The 22,489-nt window shown below is 42.8% G+C and overlaps 2 protein-coding genes across 3 annotated transcripts in view; one reads left to right on the forward strand and one right to left on the reverse strand.

Moving 5' to 3' along the window:
- The window catches only part of COLQ (collagen like tail subunit of asymmetric acetylcholinesterase), a 43,462-nt gene extending 40,055 nt beyond the window's left edge, over positions 1-3,407 (forward strand). For both annotated transcript variants that reach the window (XM_027723834.2, XM_027723833.2), the window contains exon 17: positions 556-3,407. In XM_027723834.2, the coding sequence (XP_027579635.1) occupies positions 556-625 (70 nt within the window). In that variant the 3' untranslated portion in view covers positions 626-3,407. The remainder of the gene's footprint in view (positions 1-555) is intronic.
- A 15,753-nt stretch (positions 3,408-19,160) lies between these two features.
- Positions 19,161-22,489, reverse strand: part of PLEKHA8 (pleckstrin homology domain containing A8) — a 33,155-nt gene continuing 29,826 nt past the window's right edge. The window contains exons 13-14 of the mRNA XM_027723785.2: positions 21,906-21,967; positions 19,161-20,998 (exon numbers count right to left, since the gene is read on the reverse strand). Of these exons, the coding sequence (XP_027579586.1) occupies positions 20,801-20,998; positions 21,906-21,967 (260 nt within the window). The 3' untranslated portion in view covers positions 19,161-20,800. The remainder of the gene's footprint in view (positions 20,999-21,905; positions 21,968-22,489) is intronic.

Below are 22,489 nucleotides of genomic sequence, written 5' to 3' on the forward strand. Positions count from 1 at the left end.
TCTGAACTGCAGTTCAATTTAAGTCAGTACAGAAACAAAAATCTCTGGTTTTCCTTATTTTGCAAGGACCCCTCCATTTACTTTTTTATTTTATTTTATTTCAAAGGTGGGAATGTGTCACTCTTATTATCTCAAGCACATGAAAAATAAGTGAAAGGACAGGCACAGTAACACCTGCTGAAGCTATTGGTAGTAACTGGAAAAACACTTATCTCAGAGCCTCGGATATTTCATTACATAGTTCCCGTGGGCACCAAGGCCTTCTGCATCCACTCCCACGTAATGTTCAAGTCCTGCTGTCAATGGGGATTTTATTTTTTTAATTGACATTACTGGAAGTTAAGCCTTCACTCACAGTTTCTCCTGGACTCTTATTTTGCTGACAAAGGAGAACACAGTGGAGCATGATAGAAATTACCCTCCTTTTTTGATTCCCATATGTTGCTGCATATGACATGTTCTGATATTCTTCACTCCTACAGATAGTTACATCCAGAAGCCATATAATGTGAACTGTAGCATATTTTGAAACTGAGATATTCTCTTTTATTTTAGGTCTTATGGAAAATTGCGATGCACTTCTTATTGCTACATTGACTCCACACAGTGTCGATACTTCACATGAAGGAGCGGAGGTGGGTAGCATCCCACTTGTAGCAGGGTGGTAGGTGCTACACTATCATCTAACCGAGAAGGACTGGGACTAAAAAACACCCCACCCACCTCTGTGTGAAAACAAATAGACGTCATGCTGCTGATGGCCATTTGGAGATATTCTTCTTTTTTAAAAATCTTCAGATTGGGAAAAAATAGGACCACTGCATCCTGTCTTAATAGAAAAATGTCAAACAGTGTGTGCCAGTAAGACTTTTATGCAGCTGTGGATGGTAACTTGCTCTCCATCACAAAGCAACATTTAGCTACTGGAAACTGAGTTTCATCAACCAGGAATATTGTGTAACAATTACCTCTAGTCAGCACTGTTAAACCCAGATATAGGCTCTTCAGAGGTTTTGTCTTTAACCCTTCCCAGCATAAACACGAAGCATATCTTGAATGTGGTGTTTATAGGGACTTTCTCTTTTATTACAATGTGAACTTTGCAAATGTTGTATCACCAATGACTTTAGCAGCTTAACAATACTCCTTTCAAGGGTGAAGGGAGTAGAGGCCCTTCAGTAAGTGATTTCAGAATCAACAAATCAGCCAAAAAAGCTGGTTAACTTCACCTTCAGGCGAAGACATTTGTCGGTATGTGTCTCGTGTGCATGCATGGAGGCCTGCAGACCACAACAAAGGACAAACTGCACAAATAAACTGTGAAATAGCCAAGAAGTTCTCTCCCAGGATAAAATCAGACAAGGAGGGAAGATAAAGAAGGAACCTATTTCCGTATGTTTTACCTCTGTGCGGAGCTGGCTGGGCACTGCCTGACCCCAAGGGGCTGCGACAGCATTGGTGACCTGCCTGAAATCACAGCATGACCATATGCACATTACTTTCACTCTGGTGTCTACACTGGAGGGTCTCTTCATTTTTATCCCCTTGTCCACCTGACCATCATCATTCAACTACCAGTTATACACTGTCCTCTCCCTTCTCCACTCGCTGTTTTCACTATTGTGTCTGGGATACTCCCAGTGTACGTGCTCACTTTTGTATTGCCGTAAATCAAATCTTGGAGTAGCGTGTTTATGGATGCTCATTCATGTTGTGCAATGTACATGTTTTTTGTTTTTTGTTTTTTGTTTTTTTCCAGAAAGTTCACTCAATTATATTAGCTCTGATAGAAATCAGGGTAATTAGATACTTATTTACTAGCAAGTATTAAAGAGCATATTTCACATGGGGAAGCCTATTAAATGTTACGTGAAAAAGTGTCTATAACAGCAAATGAAACAAAGGATGTGCAGAATTCAGGACTAAAAGCCTTAAATCTAGGCATTATTTTCATACAAGCCACCCTTTTCTGCTTTGTGGTAAATCTTGCTCAGGACTCTGTGAAATGTGTGACTTATCTGTACTAGTGAAAGCACTGCAACAGCTGCACTTACACTGGCACTTCCATAAAGGTTAAGTAAATGTGGATGTTGCTTTATAATAATAATGCATTAATGTAATCAGGAAATGCATGCAACTTCTACCACCTACCTTAAGGACTTTAGCTACGGATTTCCAAAATTATACTGAAAACCACCAATCATTGGTAAAAAAAAGAAAGAAAATTAGTATACTCTTCATAACTATCACTTACCTGGGCTATTTGTGTCACTATGAAGCCAAGCCACCAGCATTTGTAGCCCAGTTCAATAGCTCAAATTTTTTTTTTTTTTTAACTGAGGTCTTAATAAAAGGTCAAGGAACCACTGGGGCAAGAAACTTGCCACAAACTCTGAAAATCTGGGCACTAGCACAGCTGCCTTTTAATTTCTTGTGCTTGTGGAAGCAGCGGGTTCCAGCAACATCCTGCCACACTCGAGCATACGCTGAGAGGTTCCCTTGATTGCTGGCCAGCCCCCAGGGATCTGCTAGGTGTTACCATCCTGGGCTTGGAGACACTTCATCTGAACTCCTCACCTTCTCCAAGGAGTTCATCTCTACTCCCCAGAAGGCTGGAGTCTCTGAGAAATTTGGTAATCCCACTGGCCTTTCAGTTTCAAGTTCAATCATTTTTAATTAAAAGCTCCCTACCTCCAAAGGGCATTAAAGTAACAGAGTTAAGATTGTAGAATATGTAAACAGGAGATGTGATTGCCTAGGTAAAACTGTACTGTGATGCACATGCTCAGGAAAGGGCCTATTAGTCTGGTCAGTCTGAGAACATTTGTAAGGTATGGATTTTAAATGGACTTTATTAATACAACACAAACAATTTGGTATCTTAACAGAAAGAAAGCAATGTAAAATGTAAGGAAACAAAAAAACCCGCTTCATACTATGTTACTGCCTTATTCCCCTCAGATGATAAAGCACGAAAAAGACACCTGGGATGGTGTTAAGTATATATGATTTAAAAGGCTGCAAAAGAAATCCTTCATCCTTATTTCTGACATACCTGATTTATCATTAATTGGGATTCTTCAGCTGGGTGGTGCCCTGATCTGCTGTGAGTTGTCTTCCCTCCTTCTCTGAGTTTCTTTACACATTGTGCCAAGACAGGTTCAAAAGTTAATTGGGATATTTCAGTTCCAAGGCCTTGTGTAGCAGCAAATTGCTTGTGGGAGAGTTTTCTAATGATTAGTATGCAACTCTAAGCAAGTACAAAACCATTAGGATCTTATGTCATGCACTGTATTAATGTATACCAAAAATCCAGCTTGCACTTAATATTTAATTAAACATATGTAATTACCTACTGTGTATACTAGCAGCTCATGTCAATAAATCATGCTACCTTAGTTCCCCTATCTCCTTACTTTCACTTATTTAATTTTGGGTTTAAAACCACAGGTTTTAAATATAATTATCTAGTTTAAGATGCTGGGGAGGGAAAAAACCCAATACTCCTTTTCCATGCCAGCTGCCTCTCCCTGCCTGCTGTTGGATCCAGCTCTGTGCAGGCACACTGATGTGCATCACAGTCTGGGAGCGTGTGCATTCCTGCTCCTGGGCTTGCTGCTGCCTCAGCCCCAAACTGACCCATGCAACACGCCATGAGCAGAACAGCTCCCCTTTCACTGATTTCTGATTGGAATCCGTAATGTACTGGTTTTTAATAAGGCTTTGGGCTGTAGTTTGGGGGATTATCTCCTCCTGCTACCCGATAATGTACTGGCTGCTTTGTAACTCCTACCAGAGGCTGAGTTGATAGTTGCAAATCAGAAAGCAACAGCACAGTATGCTGATGGACAATGGGAATGCTGATGTTGGCACTTAGGGTTCAGACACTTGCAGCAGCTGGCACCCAGGCTTCGGGAAGAGGGTACTGCCTTGCTGTAGCAGCTTGCAAATCTGTTGGACCAAGGCTTTTTTGTATAACAGGGCATCCTAGAAAAGGGCAGTGCTGCCTTTCCCCAGGGGAAATGGAAGTGTATTGACAGACAGAGAATGAATGAGCCTTTGGAGTGGTATATTTTCTGCCTGTCCTTTCTAAAAGCTTGGCTTCCATGACACTCACCTCTCTGGCTTCCCAAATGCCCATGTCATTTCTTTCTTCACTTCAAATAATTCAAAATTGTAACTGTCAATGCTATCCTTGCCCTTAAATCTGACCATGCACCTCATCTCCTCCTTTCTTTCTTCTTATGGTTTCCTTTAATGGCACCAAAGTTCATATCCTTTGTAGCTTCTCCAAAACTCTGCAATGCCCTTGCTGCTCTACAGGCTCTGGGTTTCGTCACCTTCTCTTTCAGTCTCTCACTTCATCCCTTTTCTAACATCTTCTGCTTGTTACAGCCCTGTAAATGTCGCAGCAAAGCCCCTTGTTCACAGTTCTTACCTTCTAAAAATTGCATGGTGCAAATACTTCAGTCCCACTGATTTGGACAAAGGGAGAGGGAATTGGTGGTTATCCTTTTAAAGTGGGAGTCCCCCAGAATAGTCACTGTCCTTGAGCACCAGCTGTTTATGAGGAATAATAGTAATAAGTCCCCAGCTAACTGCTTTTGGGGACAGTTCAACAGCTTTGACACTTGGCTGCCACATACAATCAGGAGATGTATTAAATAAAGATGACCAAAATTAACCCAAGAGAAGTAAACCAGTGCTGTTCTGTGATTCTTTGGTGATATTCGAGTGTATCATGCACAATGCTGCAAGGAGATCTTTGAAGAGCTGTTGAAAAAATCATGTTTTAATTCACAAAGGGTGAGGCAACAGAGACCACTTTCTGACATACTTTCAATTTCTTCCTCTGATAGTTTTTGCCTAAGGAGGTGGATATGGCAGGGCAAGTGTCTCTTCCCTGGAAACCATTCCCTTTCAAGGAAAGCATAGAGTAATGGGCTAACAAACTCTGCTACCAGCAGCATAAGGTGCTGGCAAAAAGACAACTAAAGCAGGCAACTGGTGAAATTAAAATTTGGATCAGGAATTTGGATCAGAGTAACTGATGCTTATTAATCTGGTAAGGGACCATGCAACTTGCAGACCATCAGAGCACGGCCAAACCTTAACAAAAGACTAAAAAGGAACAAAGCCTGAGCAAAGGACCGTTTGTGTCTTTATTGAACATAGTCAGCGAACACCCCCCAAACCCCCTCCCAGTATTTATGTGTCCAGTTACACACCCAGCAATGTGCTCTATGCTGAAAGCTGGTGTCACTCCAGGGCTGAAAAGGCCAGAGCAAAGCCTGGGCACATGTTTTCATTGCATCAGTAATTACTGGGGCATTTAAGAGGATGGCCCTGAACCAGGCCAGCTGAGGAAAGGCTGTATTTGAAAGGGTGGCCAGGCCAAATTATATTAGAGGAGTGTATTCTTGCTGGAAATTACATTAGTGACTACTTCCCTCCCTCCACTCCCAACAAAATCTTGGCACTTAAAAGGCACTGAGTTACAGCCCTGGCCTTTTAGGGCTCTTAATTCACTCTGACAGTTTCCTGAGCATCTGATGGAGGGTCCAGTTTGGATGCATAATCTTCTTGAGAGAGAATAGGGTTTAAACAGCTGTATTTTGCTACTGTCTTTCCATGCACTGCTGAACAAGCAGCCCTCTCTGCATGGACTACTGCTCAGGATTTTCTTTGGAAAGGAGGGAAAAGGAGCTGAAACCATTAAAGCCTCTGATAGCAAAGCCAAGAGGTGCAGCAGGGCACTGCACGGAGCAGGAGCCACTCTGGCCATTGTGGTCAGAGTGGGAAGGGGCCTCATGCCGCCACATGTGCATCAGAGCATCTCATCTTCTTCAGGAAAAGCTGTCTGCTGGGCAGTTCCAAGGGCTAATAGTACTGGTGGTATATCCTGCAGGACAAAGGACAGGAAAGGACAAAGCACTCCCTGAGCTGTTTTGCAGGTGCAGCTGAGAGCCTGCCTGGCTGGTGTGCAACAACACAAACACAGAGGCTTGACAGAGCAGGAATCTGAGCTAATGGTACAATAAATCAGCCAGGAGGAAGAGAAGGTAACATTAACCTACACACACAGCAGCATGTTTAGTATATTTAGAAACTCAGCAACTGATGATCCTCTCTTAGCCAGTCTAAAGTGTCACCATTTAATAAGCGAACAAACTGACATCAGCATTAAATTCAAGCCCATAGCAAGATGTCTTTGACCTTTGTGCCAGGTATGGAGGAAGCTTTCAAGATCCATCTTGGAGAGTAGTCAGAGTCCTGTCAGGGTCTGCAGCATCCTCTGTGTAGGGTAAAGGTGAGGGGCTGGAGAAGGAGGGGTTGACAGTTATTCACTGTCACCCTTCCAGGAGGAAGCGGCACCCAATGGTATTTTCCACCGAACCACTACTGAATGCTGGTTTAAGACTTGGAAATGCAGGCATGTAACATTTATTTTCCTTTGCTCTCTTAAGCAGAGCATCTCCAAGTTGGTGGAACAAGCGGAGAATACCCTGGGGACCCCAGGTGTTCCCCAATCCCATCATGGGGGTCCAGAAACTTTTTAGTGATTTATTTTGTTTGGAAGAAAAGAGCTCCCGTTGTTTGCTGCTCTTCTCATTTCAATTAGCCGTGTTCCCCAATGAAACTTACCATGTATAAGCTGGGAGAGGCTGCCCTGAGCCAGCCAGACATTTGGGGCACGTTATGTTTGGTCTTTCCGATGCCTTCCCCTTGAAGGTTATTTGATTGGCAAATGGAATGCAGAGGAAACTGGCAAGCTGACAGTTTATAGCAATATAATTTCTTCTATAAGTTTCTGATGGGTTTGACATCTTACCTACCTGGCACTACTGCTCTGAAGACAGGGTGTGCAAAGAAAGAGAATATTGAGGATTGCTTAGGTTTTGAGTTGTTAGCAGATTTAAAGGGGAGAATGACTGATTAGAGGCAAGAAACAAGGAATAGTTCAGGCAACTGAATTGTCCAGAAGTGGTCTGTTGAAATGTGTATATTATGGGTCAAGACCCACAGGGAGGCTGGTTGTAAAGTACAATAAAAAGATGGATTTAAGCTTTCATGCTCCACTACATTCAGATAAACCATCATAAACCATCTGGTGACCGTAGGGACACATCACTGTTTCGCCGTCATTTGACCAGAGATTAGTTGTCAAACCCAGCAGCAACCCCAAAGCAGAGGCGTGGGACCAGTGGGGTAATGCTGGCCATCTCACTGGTCTTGGTGGGTGCAGTGAGGGGCAAAGAGGCTTGCTCTGTGCCAGGACTTTTTTAGCAAGACATTATCTAGTGTGAAATGCTGCAGGATTACAGCTTCTAAATAAAGCCTGGAGAGTTGTACCTGTTGCTGCCTTGAGTAAGCAAGCTCTGTGTTAAGCTGAGACCAAGCTGTCATGCTAATTTAAACATGTCAAATATTTGTTCTCTCCACACTACCACATTATCTGATAAGCAATAATGTCCTGTAGGTTTGTCAGGGAGTAACCACATGGCAGGGAGGACTGAATTGCTGTGACTGGCCCATGGGGCAAATAGCTTGACATTATGGAGTTTGTACTGGGTACAGGCAAGGAAGAACCAAGCCCTAAGGACATGCAAATAATGGGATTATTCCTTCTGCACTCAGCAGTCTCTTAGGCCATTTGGAAGAGGAAACCCATCCTCTCTTTACCAGTACTGCCCCTGTATTTTGCAGCCCTGAGGATGGTGAGACTCTAGCTGCAGGGTAAAGAGAGATAAAGCTTCCCTTGACATGCAAAACCCCCCAAAAGGCCCTGAGCGATGTCTCAGCAATGGGGCATCTGCAGCACTGCAGGGTGATGCCAGGTGGCTCAGGTTTCTCTCCTTCCTTGCAACATTCATGTCCAAGTTTCACTGCTGTATCCATGGCAGATGCATTGCACCGGGATTTGGGAGTGGAAGCAGTTCTCCTCCACACCCTCACCGTTTGTGGCTCAACTGAAGGTTGTCACTGAGGCTGAGAGACACATGCTTGACAGCTGTGATTTACCAAGATGGCCGTACATGTCTATTTATTTAGGGATATAAAGCAAGGCAACTTTCCAGACCCTCCCTTGGTTTCTCCAAACTTTGAAGCCTGTAAGAAAAGTTCTTTAAGGCAGGACTCTCTCAGCAGATTATTTTGTTGTTTCTTTCTGTTTTAATAAAAAGGGTGATAACAAATAGCTGGTTTTAAAAGTTCTATTTGTGCAGGAATATCCTGCTTTTATGTGTTTTTAGGCATCTCTATCAATAGAGCAGAAAGCAGAGCTCCATTTGAGATGGTCAGTGGACGAAAAAAAATACAAATGTGGACAGATAAATCCATTCCTTGTATGGATAACAGGTACATACAGGCTGTGAACATTGCCTAATATAGGGTTAAGAAAATGTAAATTAATATTTAATTACTTTATCCAAAGCGGAAGAGCTTGGACAAGAGAGAGTTCTATTTCAGAAGAAGCATAGCCTGGATGTATGAACTCTCCACACAAGTAAAAGACTGATATAAGAAAACAAAGTGCTATATGAAGAAACTTTTGGGCTGGTTGATAAGAAGCAAATGCTTTGAAATAGTCTGGGGTTTTCCCCGGATTCTGTCCAGGGGCTGGTTTGAGCCCCACGGGAGAGAAGCCTGCTCAAGGTGACTGATGAAGCGTGAGGCAGTATAAGTAACGACTATTTATATACTGAGAGTGCACTGTAATTTAAAGGTGAGAGAATATAGATCCTTAACAGACTAGTGGGGAAAAGGAATTCAGTAAGCTGGATTGAAAAAAATAAATGTCCTGGCAGGATCCAATGAGTGACTGGAACATTCAGTGTGTTCCTGACAAGGGGAAAAGCATGTACAAGAAGGTTCCTGTGCCTGGCTGGCACATCTGCTGAGGCAGGGCTGTCAGTGCCTCATACCACGGCCAGGGGGACAGAATGAAGCTCTGTGCAGGAGAGTGGGCCTCTTTCTCTTGACAAGGGTCTCCCACCGTGTTTTTGGCAAGAAAGCTCTCCCAGTCACACTAGCACTCAGAGGGGCACAGGTTTCACAGAGACACCCATAGCACCCCACTGCAAACACCCCAAAAAGCTGCCTATTGAAAGCTGGTTGTTGCTCAGTGTGTGGGACATGGAGTGTCGGGCTCAGTGAGTGTCGAATACCTGAGACCACGGCTCAAATGTCATGTTGGGGAGCAAGCAGGGTGGGCGAGGGGAGGCAGCACAGCAGAGGCTGCGCAGGCTGAACGGTACCAGCTTCCTCCTGCCTGCAGGAAGGAGGTTGGGTACCAGCTGCTAAGCAAGAAAGCAAGTGGAAAACTATGACCTATAGGAAAGGAAACTATGTGAGGCACGTCTGGTCTCTGAAGACTACAGATGAGCTGGTGATACCAACACTGGAAACAGATGCTAAACTGATTGGAAATTATTTTGGCAGAATGCCATAGCCGGAGCAGGAGCCCTGGTAAAAACAAATTGATGCAAAATGCATTCTGAAGTCTCAGATCTGTTTGATTTTGAGAAAATAGTGAGCTGTTTTCTCTTTGGCATCACTGCAGGACTTTGCACAGGCCACACACCAGTGTATCTTGCTGAAAGCAGTTAGATACACGCTTGGAAAGTGGCCAAATGCTGCTGGTTGGCACCAGGACCCATTCAGGGAAGCAGCATCTTAGTGACTCCTTGGCTGACAGCTCTGGAAGGAAACGAGTATCACCAATTTCAGCTTCTCCTGCTGCCTGCAGAACTCCTGCACTAATGGTGACATCTTGCTAAAGCAGTGGATAAACAATGGAAGACCCTGGAGAGATTTTATCAGAACACCAGCAAAGTAATATAGGCTGGTATAAGGTGAAGGTTAGGGGAATGCAAGAACACAACAAAACTTGGAAAAGCCTATTATCCTAATCCCCAAAACTGGGGGTTGAGCCTGCACTACCATCAGTGCAGCTTCTGGTAGGGCAGGGAAGCTTTCTAAGACTGATTTATTTTTTTTTTAAGGGTAACACACAAGAAACAAATCTAAAACCTGTGTTAGACACAAAAGGAGAAGAATAAATATCTGTTAATTAACACAAATATTTGGGTCAATATATTGAAAAACACATGGTAATATTTTGGAAGAAATATTCCAGATGGACAGACACCTAGTTTGGCTGCACCAATGTCTAGAAGTGTCTGACATACTGCAGTATCTCCTGCAACTCCTTTTCTTAGTCCTCGTACTTGTGCTTGACACATATTCCACCAGTCCTCAAATGATAAAGAAAACTTTTCTCGTCATGGCTACAATTCAGGGAACAACTTTGTACAAACACATAAAACTGGAGTTTAAAACCTATACTCCATGTTTTGCTGTAGCACTGAACTATGGGCCCATATTCTGCATTTCAATAGCACTGTATTTCCCATAGGGCAGCAAAACTGCACGCCAGCCCCACACTGCCCCCAGCATAGCAGGGTTTTCAGATGGGCTAAAGAGAAACCAACCCAGTAATGGTTTCACTCTGCCTCATTGCATTGATCATAGCTTTAGTGCTGTGAGCTTGCATTACCTTTTCCTCTTAAATTTAGAAAACATAGGTTTTATCCATACAGGAGAACCCTAAGAAACCAATATTAATGAATATTTTGATCATTATTGAATCTAATGTATCCTCTTTGACCTTTCTATTTTAACAGCAGCACCTATATGTTCCTATGAACCCTACACACTCAGCACGGCATTTTTAATTTTGAACCATGGATCTAGATTTCTGGAGGGACGGGAATTTAGCAGCTACTCTCACAGTTCCTGACCTTTACTAACTAACATGGCAAACTGTCAAAGCTGGGGTTTTTCCCTGGGAAGATATTCATTTGGGATCCTGTAATGGCAACAGATTTGCTTTTCTTAATCAGTGGAAGTTGTAGTGAGGTGACACTTCCCTGGGAGGTATCTTTTTGTGTATGGGATTTCTATTAGAACACGTCTGTGAAGTGCTGCTGGTCTGTGTTAGGCTGTTTAGAACAGGTATTTTGCAGAGGAGACCAACAACTGTGCTCACAGTCCCTCCGCACAGCTGCAGACCTCCTTGCCACAGCCAACATATCCTGCTCCCTCTGCTCATGGACACATTTCAGCTGTAAAATAGAGCACTACAGTGCTGGTTGGCAAATCAGTATTGCAGCTCACAGGGAGAAGCTGGGCTTTGAGGCATTAGCTTGTGGTTTTTCTCAAAGTACTGACAGCCAAGGGGCAGGTCTCTGGATACTGTGATACATGATGGCACCCAAACATATCCCTCCTCCTCTTCCAGTCCAGAAATGTCAATGGAAAGAAGTTGTCTGCATGGCTGCAGCAAGTTGCAAATCACTGCTTTTCTGGTGAAAAGAGACATTTGTTCAATTTGTCTCTTGCATGTCTGTATGGAAAGCTAAAACCTCGTCTTTCTGCTAGAACATCATCCTGTGATCTCTAGTGAGAAAAAGAAACAGTTCATTTTAACACTGCATGTGAGGGAAGTTTTGATGGACTCTACCTCTTTCAGTGGCTCTATGTACACCCTCTTTGTTTTGGTGTGAAAAGCTACAGTTGTCTACTGCAGTGTAAGACAGCGTGGATACCAACACCAGAAGTGCTGACTTTGTGTAGGACAGAGCTCTACCATCTAACTGTGACATGTAAAAGCGTGGCTTCAGAGGAGCTGCCAGGTCAGAAAGTGAAATGGACTCTGATTGTGGCACAGCTGATGCTTCAGGAGAGCCACCAAAGCAATCTGTGCCATAGCTGCAATGAACATGACAAGTAATTTCCACATGCCCATGGAACAGGGCCAAGACAGGTCTCAGAGAAACCTCTAAATGCATCAGTAACACAACTGTTGTTATTTAGCTGGAACTGACAGGGTCTCATGACTGATAACCTGCTCATTTCCTTAGGAAGGAGAAGATGAATGAAACCCTGCAGTGGTAAAAGAGGAATGTGACCTCTGCCCTGGAAGGTTTCCTGAACTATTAGTTCCTCGCTGAGGTGCCCAGCTACCCGCCAGCTCAGCCCCAGCAGTTGAGATACAGTGATGATGCGTTTGAGGCTCCTGCCAGAGCTCAGTCCTTGCTGAGCAACTCTCGGCCTTTGCAGGACGATGCTCTGGGGCCTACTGCAATTAGAAGGGATAAGTTTCTTGTATCCCATGGGAGACAGCCACCTGTAGCTGAGCAGTGCTGCTGCAACAGGATACATGCATCCTTCCCCTGCCACATGGCTGGTCAGACACAGGCAGGGACTTAGTCTCATCTGCTCTTCTGCAGCTGAGAAAATGCCTCTGCTGGGTCCCAGACCTCCAACTCGTTGTTGCCATTTAAAAGAGGTACTTGCTCTTGCTAGAGAGACATGATTGGGTATCACAGATCTGCTGTAAGGTCCACGCTTGGTTATACGGAGAGAAAGAAAGAAAAGGGAAGAAAGGGAGATGTTACACCCACATTAAAGAACACTAGTCTTCATCTGCATCTAAAGACAACCACGCAGGAGTTTCTGAAGTCTTTGAAATCTCTATGGAAGAGATTCAAGACCATGCAAAAGAAAGACGAATAATACATGAAAACAGAAGTTCCTGTCACACTGCCAGGCTAGGTTTTGTAACTACAATCTTCACATATTTACACTGGCCAGGGACCCACAATCATATGCCAGACACAGCTTTTATTCTCGTAATCTGAACAGCCTCCATGTGTGTCAACATTCTTCATACAAAGATACCTATAGGTAGTTTCTGTGAACCAGAAACATACTGTTTTTGACTGTCCACACAGTAACCAGAACAGATGCAGTCCTCTTTAAGAGCACCATAGGCCCTATATTGTAATAAAAGAAACAAAATCCATGCAAGGAGAAAACAAGATTTTAAAACATGCTTATTTAAAATAAGTTTATTATAATGAAATAATATAAAAGTCTGACAAAAGTCTTAACAATGCTCCAAAAGAAGAGACAGATGCTGTATGATTTGAGAGATGATGTAGACTGGAAACTTCAGAGTATTTCAGACTGAACTGCTTATGACAGCACAGTTTGTGTCATGCTTATACAGAGAGGTGATTTTGGGGGCATAAACAAGCCCTTAGAATTCAGTAAATTTAAAGTGTGAGGCAATATACCTTCTCTTCATCTTTCTATGTATTTCAGTATGTATATAATGCATTTTAGTAAGTAAAGTAAGACTTGCAGTAAGCTCAGCTTGACATTGATAAAACGTATGCCCAAAATTAGCTTGAAAAAAGAAAACAGGAAACCATAAAAGCAAGCCGCCTCGGTTTTCAGTTTGATTCCTGTATTCTGGAATGCAATTTACTTGTTTAGTTTCAAGTAGATGTAAATCTCAAACTTTCAAAATTGCTTTAAATAAAGGAATCAAATTTTGGACCCCTCGAATGCTGCAAAGCAAAAGAAAGTTAACACACTTAGTGTTAAACAGAAATCAGGAAACGAAAACAAGGATGTTTCATATGCAAAAGTATGAAACCTTTAACACATCTGGAGTGTGTGGGGGGAGAAATCCTATACCAAGGAAGGGATATTAACAATGACAATCAAAGACTACATTTTGAAAAACTGCATGCCAGTGGGATGGTGCACGTGTGTTTAAGTGAACGTGTGTTTAAGTGAAGCATACTATGGACATGTTGTAACTTCAAAGCAAGTGCTTTGAGCAGCTTTGATAAGCTGTGAGCAGTATCAGCTACAGCCTGGGTTTACTCAGAGCCAAAATATGCTATGATACCTCTTATGCACAAGGGTGATTTTATATTGCCTAGAGCATTCAGTAGTTTGCAGGTTTCATTCACCAAGAGGCTACAGAAGGTGCAAGCAAGGCTTGAATTCTGTTATCCCCACCCCCACCCTGTTTATTTTTTGTTATGTTATCTGCACTATGCAGGCCAGAGAAAAAGAAATTAATTAAATAATAAAAAAAATAAAACAGCAAAACCAAAACCCCTGTGCTTTCACTTCTATGAGGCAGAACTTCCAAATCTGAAGTGCCCCAATTTAAATTTCATTAATGAAATCAAATTTAAAGTAGTGTGGTTTTCCCGGTAAAAAATGTCAACTCAGGGTGAAACTTCAGAGAAAAGTAGCACATTCTCCATCTGTATGTCTCATTGCCTGCCAAAGAATTCAGCTCTGAGTTTCCAAGTTTATATTTGTATCCCTTACAAAACTTCCTGCTTTGCATTCTTATAGAGAGATGCTTCCACAGCAACAGCTCTGATAGTAAGGCAGAGGACAGTGCATGGAAAGAAAATACTAGGCTGAGGAAGAGGGAAAGACAGCTGGGTAGGAACATGCTAATGATCTTTCCAGGTGTCTGAAAGGCAGTTTAAGGTTCTTTAAAGCTTTTCACAAAAGCTGAAGTGATAACGAAAAGAAATAGAGCATAGAGACATATGCAACACTGTTTTCTATAATGGTTCACACCCCTTTGCCAAAGCACGCTGCAAACAACTGGAGCATATTTTGGGCATACTTTTTATACATCCAGTCAACCAAGTGACACTTTTCAAACCATGAGACATTTTAAAAGCAAACAGCTGCAGCCTATATCCTGATGATGCTTTACAAAAAGCTTGTAAGTGAAGGTATATGGCCCTTAACTTTCAGTGCATCTGTTAAAGGGAGACCCACGGTATAACAGTGTCAAGATGTGCTTAAGTTTACACCAAAGCACTTGAGTACGCAGTTCATATTCTAGAATTATAACATCACAGAACTTCAGTATGGAACTGAGTATGGTGTCTTAAAATAGCAGAGGGGGCTCCAAAACACAGTTTGTTTTAAAAAATTAACAATAAAATAAATAAAATAAATAAAAGCATCCCATTGCTAACAGAACTTGGAACTACTTGAGAGCTCTGCTCTAATGCCAATGATGCTATGTAACAAAGATGGGTTCATAACCTCTATTCAAATATGCTGTCATTATTCAGTACTAGATAGCACTTTTATCAGATTGCTTTGGGATTTACCATGTCTCAGCAAGGATGTGCACTGGACAGACACTGCCCATGTCATATGCTGTATCAGAGTTCTACACTCGGCTACACTAACTTCACAAAAAGCAGCCTTACTCCCCCTATGGTAAGGCTGTGATTACTCTTATTTCACCACGGATAAGTAAAATCCCTGAGAATATGCAACTGTTAGACATTGCAGGAAACAGCCAAAAGCATTTCTAAAGGAAAGGGATGCAAAACTTTAGCACAATTTAAGAAACCAAAGCAGTTCATGTAAAGTATACAGAGCAAGGGTGCTGTTATCTAAGTCATATGGATCTTTACCAGTATGCAAGTCAGTTGTTCATAAATGTCAGCCTTTAAAAAAAAAACCAAAACAAATACAACAAAGAAAACAACCCTCACTAATGAACAAACCAAACAAATCAAACAGGAAACACTGACCTTCTCTCCAATTCTAAATTTGAAGGCCAAAAACTAGTTGCTTGTTCTCTACAATTATTAAAATCCAAAGCCATCCACTCTGCTTGCCAAACTGACACCACAGGAAAAGAAGGTGCATTGTCTAGCAGTGCATTGGCTTCCACTTGGCCATCTGATCTATTGCATCCTTAGAAGGTACAACCTGGAGTTCAGCTCTGCAACACACTGCATGGGTTTCTTTCTCAGTGGTTGTCTGACTGCAAAGATAGCATTCATAAGTCTTGAAGTGCTTAACGCCCTGCAAGAGCAGTGCATGGTGAAGTGCAAGTTTTGAAGGCAAGGAGACCTTGCTCAATTCCTTCTCTGAAAGTCCCCCATTTAACAACAAGTACACAGGGGTTTCCTGAAGCCATGGTCTCCTAAGAATTTTCTTAAGCACCAACTCCAGAGTTCAGAAAGACCAATTTTACACAGAAGGGCAAGACAGGAAAGCCTGCTCTGAGGCAGGATGCCACGCTGACTAGAAGATACGCACTGTAGAAAGCTCTCTCTTAGAAGATGGAAGAGAGTAAGAAATTAGTAATTGCTGAAGCTAGCGGTTAAGTTCTTTACCTATGAAATATAGCCTCCTGATTTTTTTGCAACAAACAACAGGTCTGAAGCACACTTAAAAAACTAGTGGTTCTCCTGATAGTTAAGAACCAAACCAAACCAACCCAACAAAAAACTCAAAAATACCTCCAAATATTTTAAGTGCTGAATACGCTTTCCTGCTACTGGAAAAATTTAAGAGCAAAAAGGGAAGTCAATTTTCATCATGATCTGACAGTTAATTTCTAGAGAAGAGGGATCTCTTCCTGGTCTCCCCTTAACCCAGTTGATATTTTGTGGAAATGTGGTCTCCATTACCTTTCCAGAGCATTAAGTTAAAAACTGTTAGGGCAAAGTTTCTCACAGACAGTTGAAAACCTTGAGGAAACCACAGAGGGTAGAGAGTTGGTTGTTTTACTGCAGGGGTGTTTTCTTTGTATTCATTCTTAGAAGAAGCAGACAGCTGAATACCAAAAGCCCTCTGCTTCATTTTTAGCACTGGGCGTAGTGAAATAATTGAATAGAGCTTTGGTTAAAAGTTTTGACTTTGTACTCAAAACATGTACTACCTAATTTAAAAGAATTCAAAAAACTAAAACCTGATTCCTGCTGATCCCTCTTGGATTATGTAGGGACTACACATAGATACAACTCAGAGAAAATGACAGAACAAGGAAGCCACACTCTTTAAATAGCCTTGATGATTTTTGAGCTGTCTTGGGAATCCAGAAAGGTCCTAGCTGACTGGAAGCTGGCAAACATTTTCCTGATTTTCAAGAAGGGGAAGAAAGAAGACCCTGGGAACTACAGGTTTGTCAGCATCACTTGAGTGCCTGGTAAAATTATGGAAAAGATTATTCTGGGAGGTATTGAAAAACATTTGGAGGACAATGCAGTCATTGGTCACAGCCAGCATGATTTCATGAGGGAAAATCCCGCTTGTTGAACCTGACTTCCTTCTATGACAGGGTAACCCACCCAGCTGATCTAGGAAAGCCAGGAGATGTAATCTTTTTGGACTCTAGCAAAGCTTTTGATACTCACTCACAGTATCCTTCTGGACAAAATGCCCAGCACATAACTAGATAACCATGTAACATGATGGGTGAGCAACTCGTTCATGGGTCCAGCACAGAGGGTAATAGTGAATGGGGTAACATCAGACTGGCATCTGGTCACTAGTGGGTTCCACAAGGCTCCATCCTCAGCCCACTTCTTTTCAATATCTTCATTAATGACGTGGACACAGGACTCGAAGGTATACTAGGTTTGCCAACAACACTAAATCAGGAGGAGCTGTCAATTCCCTCAAGGGCAGAGAGACCCTGCAGAGAGACCTCAACAAATTAGAAAGATGGGCAATGACAACTCTATGAAGTTTAGCAAGGGCAAGTGCCGGATAATGCACCTGGGATGGGGCAACCCTGGTGTGTGTACAGACTAGGCAATGAGAGGGTGAATGGAAGCACTGAGGAAAGGGAACGGGGGGTCCTGGTCTATGGCAAGTTGACTAATAGTCAGCAGTGCCCTGGCAGCCAGGAGGGCCAGCTGTGTCCTGGGGGGCATCAGGCACAGCATCACCAGCCGGTCCAGGGAGGGGACTGTCCCACTCTGCTCTGCACTGGGGCAGCCTCACCTTGAACATTGTGTGCAGTTTTGGGCACCACAATATAAGAAAGAATCATAGAATCATAGAATCGATTGGGTTGGAAAAGACCTCCGAGATCATTGAGTCCAACCCTTGGTCCAAATCCAGTCCATTTACTAGATCATGGCGCTCAGTGCCACGTCCAATCTGCGTTTAAAAATCTCCAGGGATGGTGAATCCACCACCTCTCTGGGCAGCCCATTCCAATGCCTGATTACTCTCTCTGTAAAGAATTTTCTCCTGATATCCAACTTTAATTTCCCCTGGCGGAGCTTAAGCCCGTGCCCCCTTGTCCTATTGCTGAGTGCCTGAGAGAAGAGACCAACCCCCACCTGGCTAGAACTTCCCTTCAGGTAGTTCTAGACGGTGATGAGGTCACCTCTGAGCCTCCTCTTCTCCAGGCTAAACAACCCCAGCTCCCTCAGCCTCTCCCCATAGGACTTATGCTCCAGTCCCTTCACCAGCCTTGTTGCTCTTCTCTGGACCCGCTCCAGCACCTCAATATCCTTTCTGAACTGAGGGGCCCAGAACTGAACACAATACTCAAGGTGTGGCCTCACCAACGCAGAGTACAGGGGAAGGATCGCTTCCCTGCTCCTGCTGGCCACGCTATTTTTGATACAGGACAAGATCCCACTGGCCTTCTTGGCCACCTGGGCACACTGTTGGCTCATGTTGAGCTTCCTGTCAATTAGTACCCCCAGGTCCCTTTCTGCCTGGCTGCTTTCCAGCCACTCTGTGCCCAGCCTGTAGCACTGCAAAAAAAAAAAACAAAAAAACAATGGCAAACTGCCCCATGCAGCGCCTCACTTGGATGTGTCTGCAGTCTTGGAAGCTTGACTACCCTACGTTCTCCTACAAATGGACCTTGAGCTTGTTTGAAGGTTCTAGCAGGGGAGCGCAGCTACCGTATACCCTTGACCGATGAACGGTACCGTCTCTATCGGGGAGGCCGTCCTCTTCGACCGAGCGCGCAGCTTCGGGAGGGACGCACATGGAGCGCTGAGGGAGGAAGGGGACACCCGCCTAGCCAGCCAGATCAGCCGAATCAACCCTGGCGATCAATGGGGTGACAGATGTCGCAGCCAGATCGCCCTCACATCCAAGATATTGAGCTATTAGAGTGTGTCCTAAGGAGGGCAATGAGGATGGTGAAGGGTCTGAAGGGGAAGCTGTATGAGGAGTGGCTGAGGTCACGTGGTGTGTTCAGCCTGGAGGAGACTGGAGGGAGACCTGTTCTCGAACTTCAACATCCTCACGAGGGTAAGTGGAGGGGCAGGCACTGATCTCTTTACTTTTGTGACCAGTGACAGGACCCGAAGAAATGGCATGAAGCTGAGTTGGGGGAAGTTTAGGTTAGATATCATGAAAAAGTTTTTCACCCAAAGGGTGGTTGAGCACTGGAACAGGCTCCCCAGGGAAGTGGTCACAGCACCAAGCCTGTCTGAGTTCAAGAAGCATTTGGACAACCCTCTCAGGCACATGGTGTGATTCTTGGGGTGTCCTGTGCAGGGCCAGGAGTTGGACTTGGTGATCCTGATGCGTCCCTTCCAACTCAGCATATTGTATGATTCTATAAGATGCCTAATTAGAGTCCTGGTATCTTTCTTTATACAAGTGTGATGTTGGCCTTTTCTTCAAGTATCATATGCTTTTCTTAAAGCTCACAATGCTAGGCTCTTTAGAAAAGATCAAGTATTCAGTGTGGAGAGAGGCTCCTGTCACAGAGCAATGCAGGGCAGCAGGTCTGCGATACATTCATTTTACTGACAACATGGTTTTTAGCATAGCAAAAGCCAGTATTACTTCTGTGAGTATGGCAACACTGACATGGCAACACTGACTTCTGTATTTACGAAGACTTACTAATTCTAAGTACCTCATTAGCACAGTCCTTAACCATATCACTAGCTAAAAGGACTTCTTTATTATTCTTAATAGCAGCAATGCTAAGGAGCACATTTTTATCAATATCGGCAAAATGGGAAAAAGGGGAAACCTTACTTTCTTAATTTTCAGTCACTTCTAAATAATTTCAAAAGTCAAGATTTGTAATTGGTCCAATGTGTAATAGTAGCTCCATCACAAAGTCTAGCTTCCCTACACTTTCTTCATTTCACATCCACTTTCATGAAGTTTCTGCCCATACTGGTAGCCTAGGTAGGATTCTAATGATATCTGCTTTTTGAACTGCTAGCTGTATTCAATTTAAAAGCAAATATTCTGGTTTTGTGTGATTTTGATTTAAGACACCCCTAAAACCCAAAACAGAAAATCCCACCAAAACCTTAATAAGCCAGGATGATGGACATGATCTTCAAATGCTTATGTAAAGCACTGTTGAAATTAGCTGGGCTCTGTCAGTCTGTGGCAGCAAATTTCTTGTGGTCCACTGGCAGGAGCTGACAGGAAAACCATGGCACACACTGGGAGCTGGTCAAGGAACACAACACCTTGTTTTAAAGGCTGGTTTCTGGGACTGCTCAGACAACCAGTCACACACATCTGTGGTGAAGATGTCTGTAACATTTGGATTAAAATATTTATTTGCTTTAATAAATATTTATTTAATGCAAATATTTAAGTATTTGCATTAAAAAGCCTCAACCCAAATTAAGGGACAAACTCACTGCATTGGAAGCTGGTGTTCAGCTGCTCTTCTCTTCTGCTACCACGGTAACTATAACGCTCACTACCCCTGCCCTCCTACACCATGGCAGGGAGCGGGCACAGGGAGTGGGAGAGGAAGAACCAGCAGCGCCTGCCTGGGTGCTGACAACACACAATAGCTCTGCTGCACATGCAGGTCTCTCCTAAGGTACAGGAGCAAAGGCCAAATTCTGCTCTGTTACTTTTATGAGGTGAAGAGAAGAGGAAGTGCACAGGTAGAAGAGAAACAGTCAGAAACATTCATCACAGACAGAGTTATGACCCAAAGAGAAACAGTACCTCTGCATCTAAATGCAAAACAAGCATAACAAAAAAAATTAAAATCACACAATCTTCCCCCAAAACAATCACAACACCCTTCCTACCTGAAAAGATACAATGAACAGAAATGATGCCCAAAAAGAACCAAAATGGAAGAAATCTTTGTTAACAGACACAGTCCCTGAATTTTTAAGATGTGGTCTTGCTGTAGTCATACCACCTCATCTGATTCCAAACCATGTACTTCATAGAGAGTGTCCAAGATATTTAGCTGCTTTTCCATGGCTGGTAAGTAAATGTTGAGGTCCCTCTGCATTCCTTTGTAAAATGTTTCTTCCTGAGGATCACACTCCTCTACAGACAGAGCTGCCACAAAATCTTCATACGTTGGAGCTGCCCTTAAAGCCAACTGGGAGAGGAACCAAAGCTTTTATATTTGCAAAATAGAACAGGAAAAAAAACACAACCAAAGCCACAAAAAACTTCTAAGACCTCCCTCCTTGCACTCAGACTGCATAGCTTTAATTTAATTATGTGTACGTGCATATGTTAGGAATTTTAACTACGAGGGAAGCTATTTTATTTTTATTTGTTATTATTTTTGTGTAGATCCCCAGTTTAAGACATCTTCAGAGAGGCCTGATTTTTATGAAGTGTCTGCGTATCATATTTTGTACAAATAAGTAGCATACATTAGAAATGTATTAAGTGCAAACTCCAAATAAAGTACAGTTTGTTAAGGGAAGTCCCAATCCAGTGTCACACACTTCAGCACTGAGTTCTCAAAATGGTTTTTAGAAAGCTTTCCCCAGCATTTCTGTTTCTCCCAGTCAAAGTCACTATTGCCTGGACAAGGCTTTCCTTTTTCCTTTTGTAATTTCAGTGATAATTTTCCAGGGACAAACACAAGGGGGAGCTGCCAGACTGGATGAAAAATTTTCTCTAGCCAATATATTCTTCTTCAACTCTCCAGACATTCTGCACTAACCCTTCTTGAATGCTCATATTCAAAGACAGATCAATCTTAAAAAAAGAAACTTCAAAACTTCATTTCTTTCTTTAATAGCCCTGCAAGACTGTGCTTAAAAACACATAATAAAAAAGTGTGCATGCAAGTGCAATCTGCCTGTTTCATCTCCAGAAAGCAGGTTCCACCCTTAAAGCCTAAGACCAAACAGTGATAACCACAATCCTCACCTTGAAAATAAGGTTCTGGCAAAGGAATCTAATAATTTTAATACAGTTTATTAATTACACAACATATGATCACACGAATAAGACCCCCAGCTCTATCAGCGACCGAGGTAAATACTTACCGCAAAGACCCCTCGGACAACCCAACCATGGTGCTGCCGTAATGTCTTTCCATAAGCATTGTCTTAAAGAAAAAAAATCATAAATCAAGACATAGATGTATGGCAGTTTTAAGTCTTCACCACAAAGAGATCGCAGAGATTAAAAATGAATATTTAAGGGAATGAAAAAGTGGGAAAAAAACAGCAGCATGGCTCTGCTGCAGGCACTGAGCCATTCAAGGAGTAATTCAGTGCTGAAGCCTTCAGACTCAGAAGGTCAAATAAATGCCTTGACTTTCCATAGTGTTTAACACCCACATATGGTAGCAGTGTATTTACAATCCCACTTCCTAGAGCTGCTACATACTTCATTGTAGTAGTTCATTTTATTAATCCTATAGGGTGACTGCTTAGCTGTTTAAAAGAAGGTAAAATAAAAAGCTCTAAAAAAAGCTGTTTCAAAGCTGTTTTAAAGGATTATTATAACATTAGGCTTCATGCATACAGAGAGGGCCTTACTCAGGAATAACCAAATCAAGTCTAAGAGGGGTTTATATTTTGTTTTGTACTTGCTGTGCCTTTGTACTAGCCTGCTTTGGTAAGTG

Source organism: Pipra filicauda, unplaced genomic scaffold (assembly GCF_003945595.2).
Source record: "Pipra filicauda isolate LSUMZ 115617 unplaced genomic scaffold, ASM394559v2 scaffold84_size4826128_pilon, whole genome shotgun sequence".
Classification (NCBI taxonomy): domain Eukaryota; kingdom Metazoa; phylum Chordata; class Aves; order Passeriformes; family Pipridae; genus Pipra; species Pipra filicauda.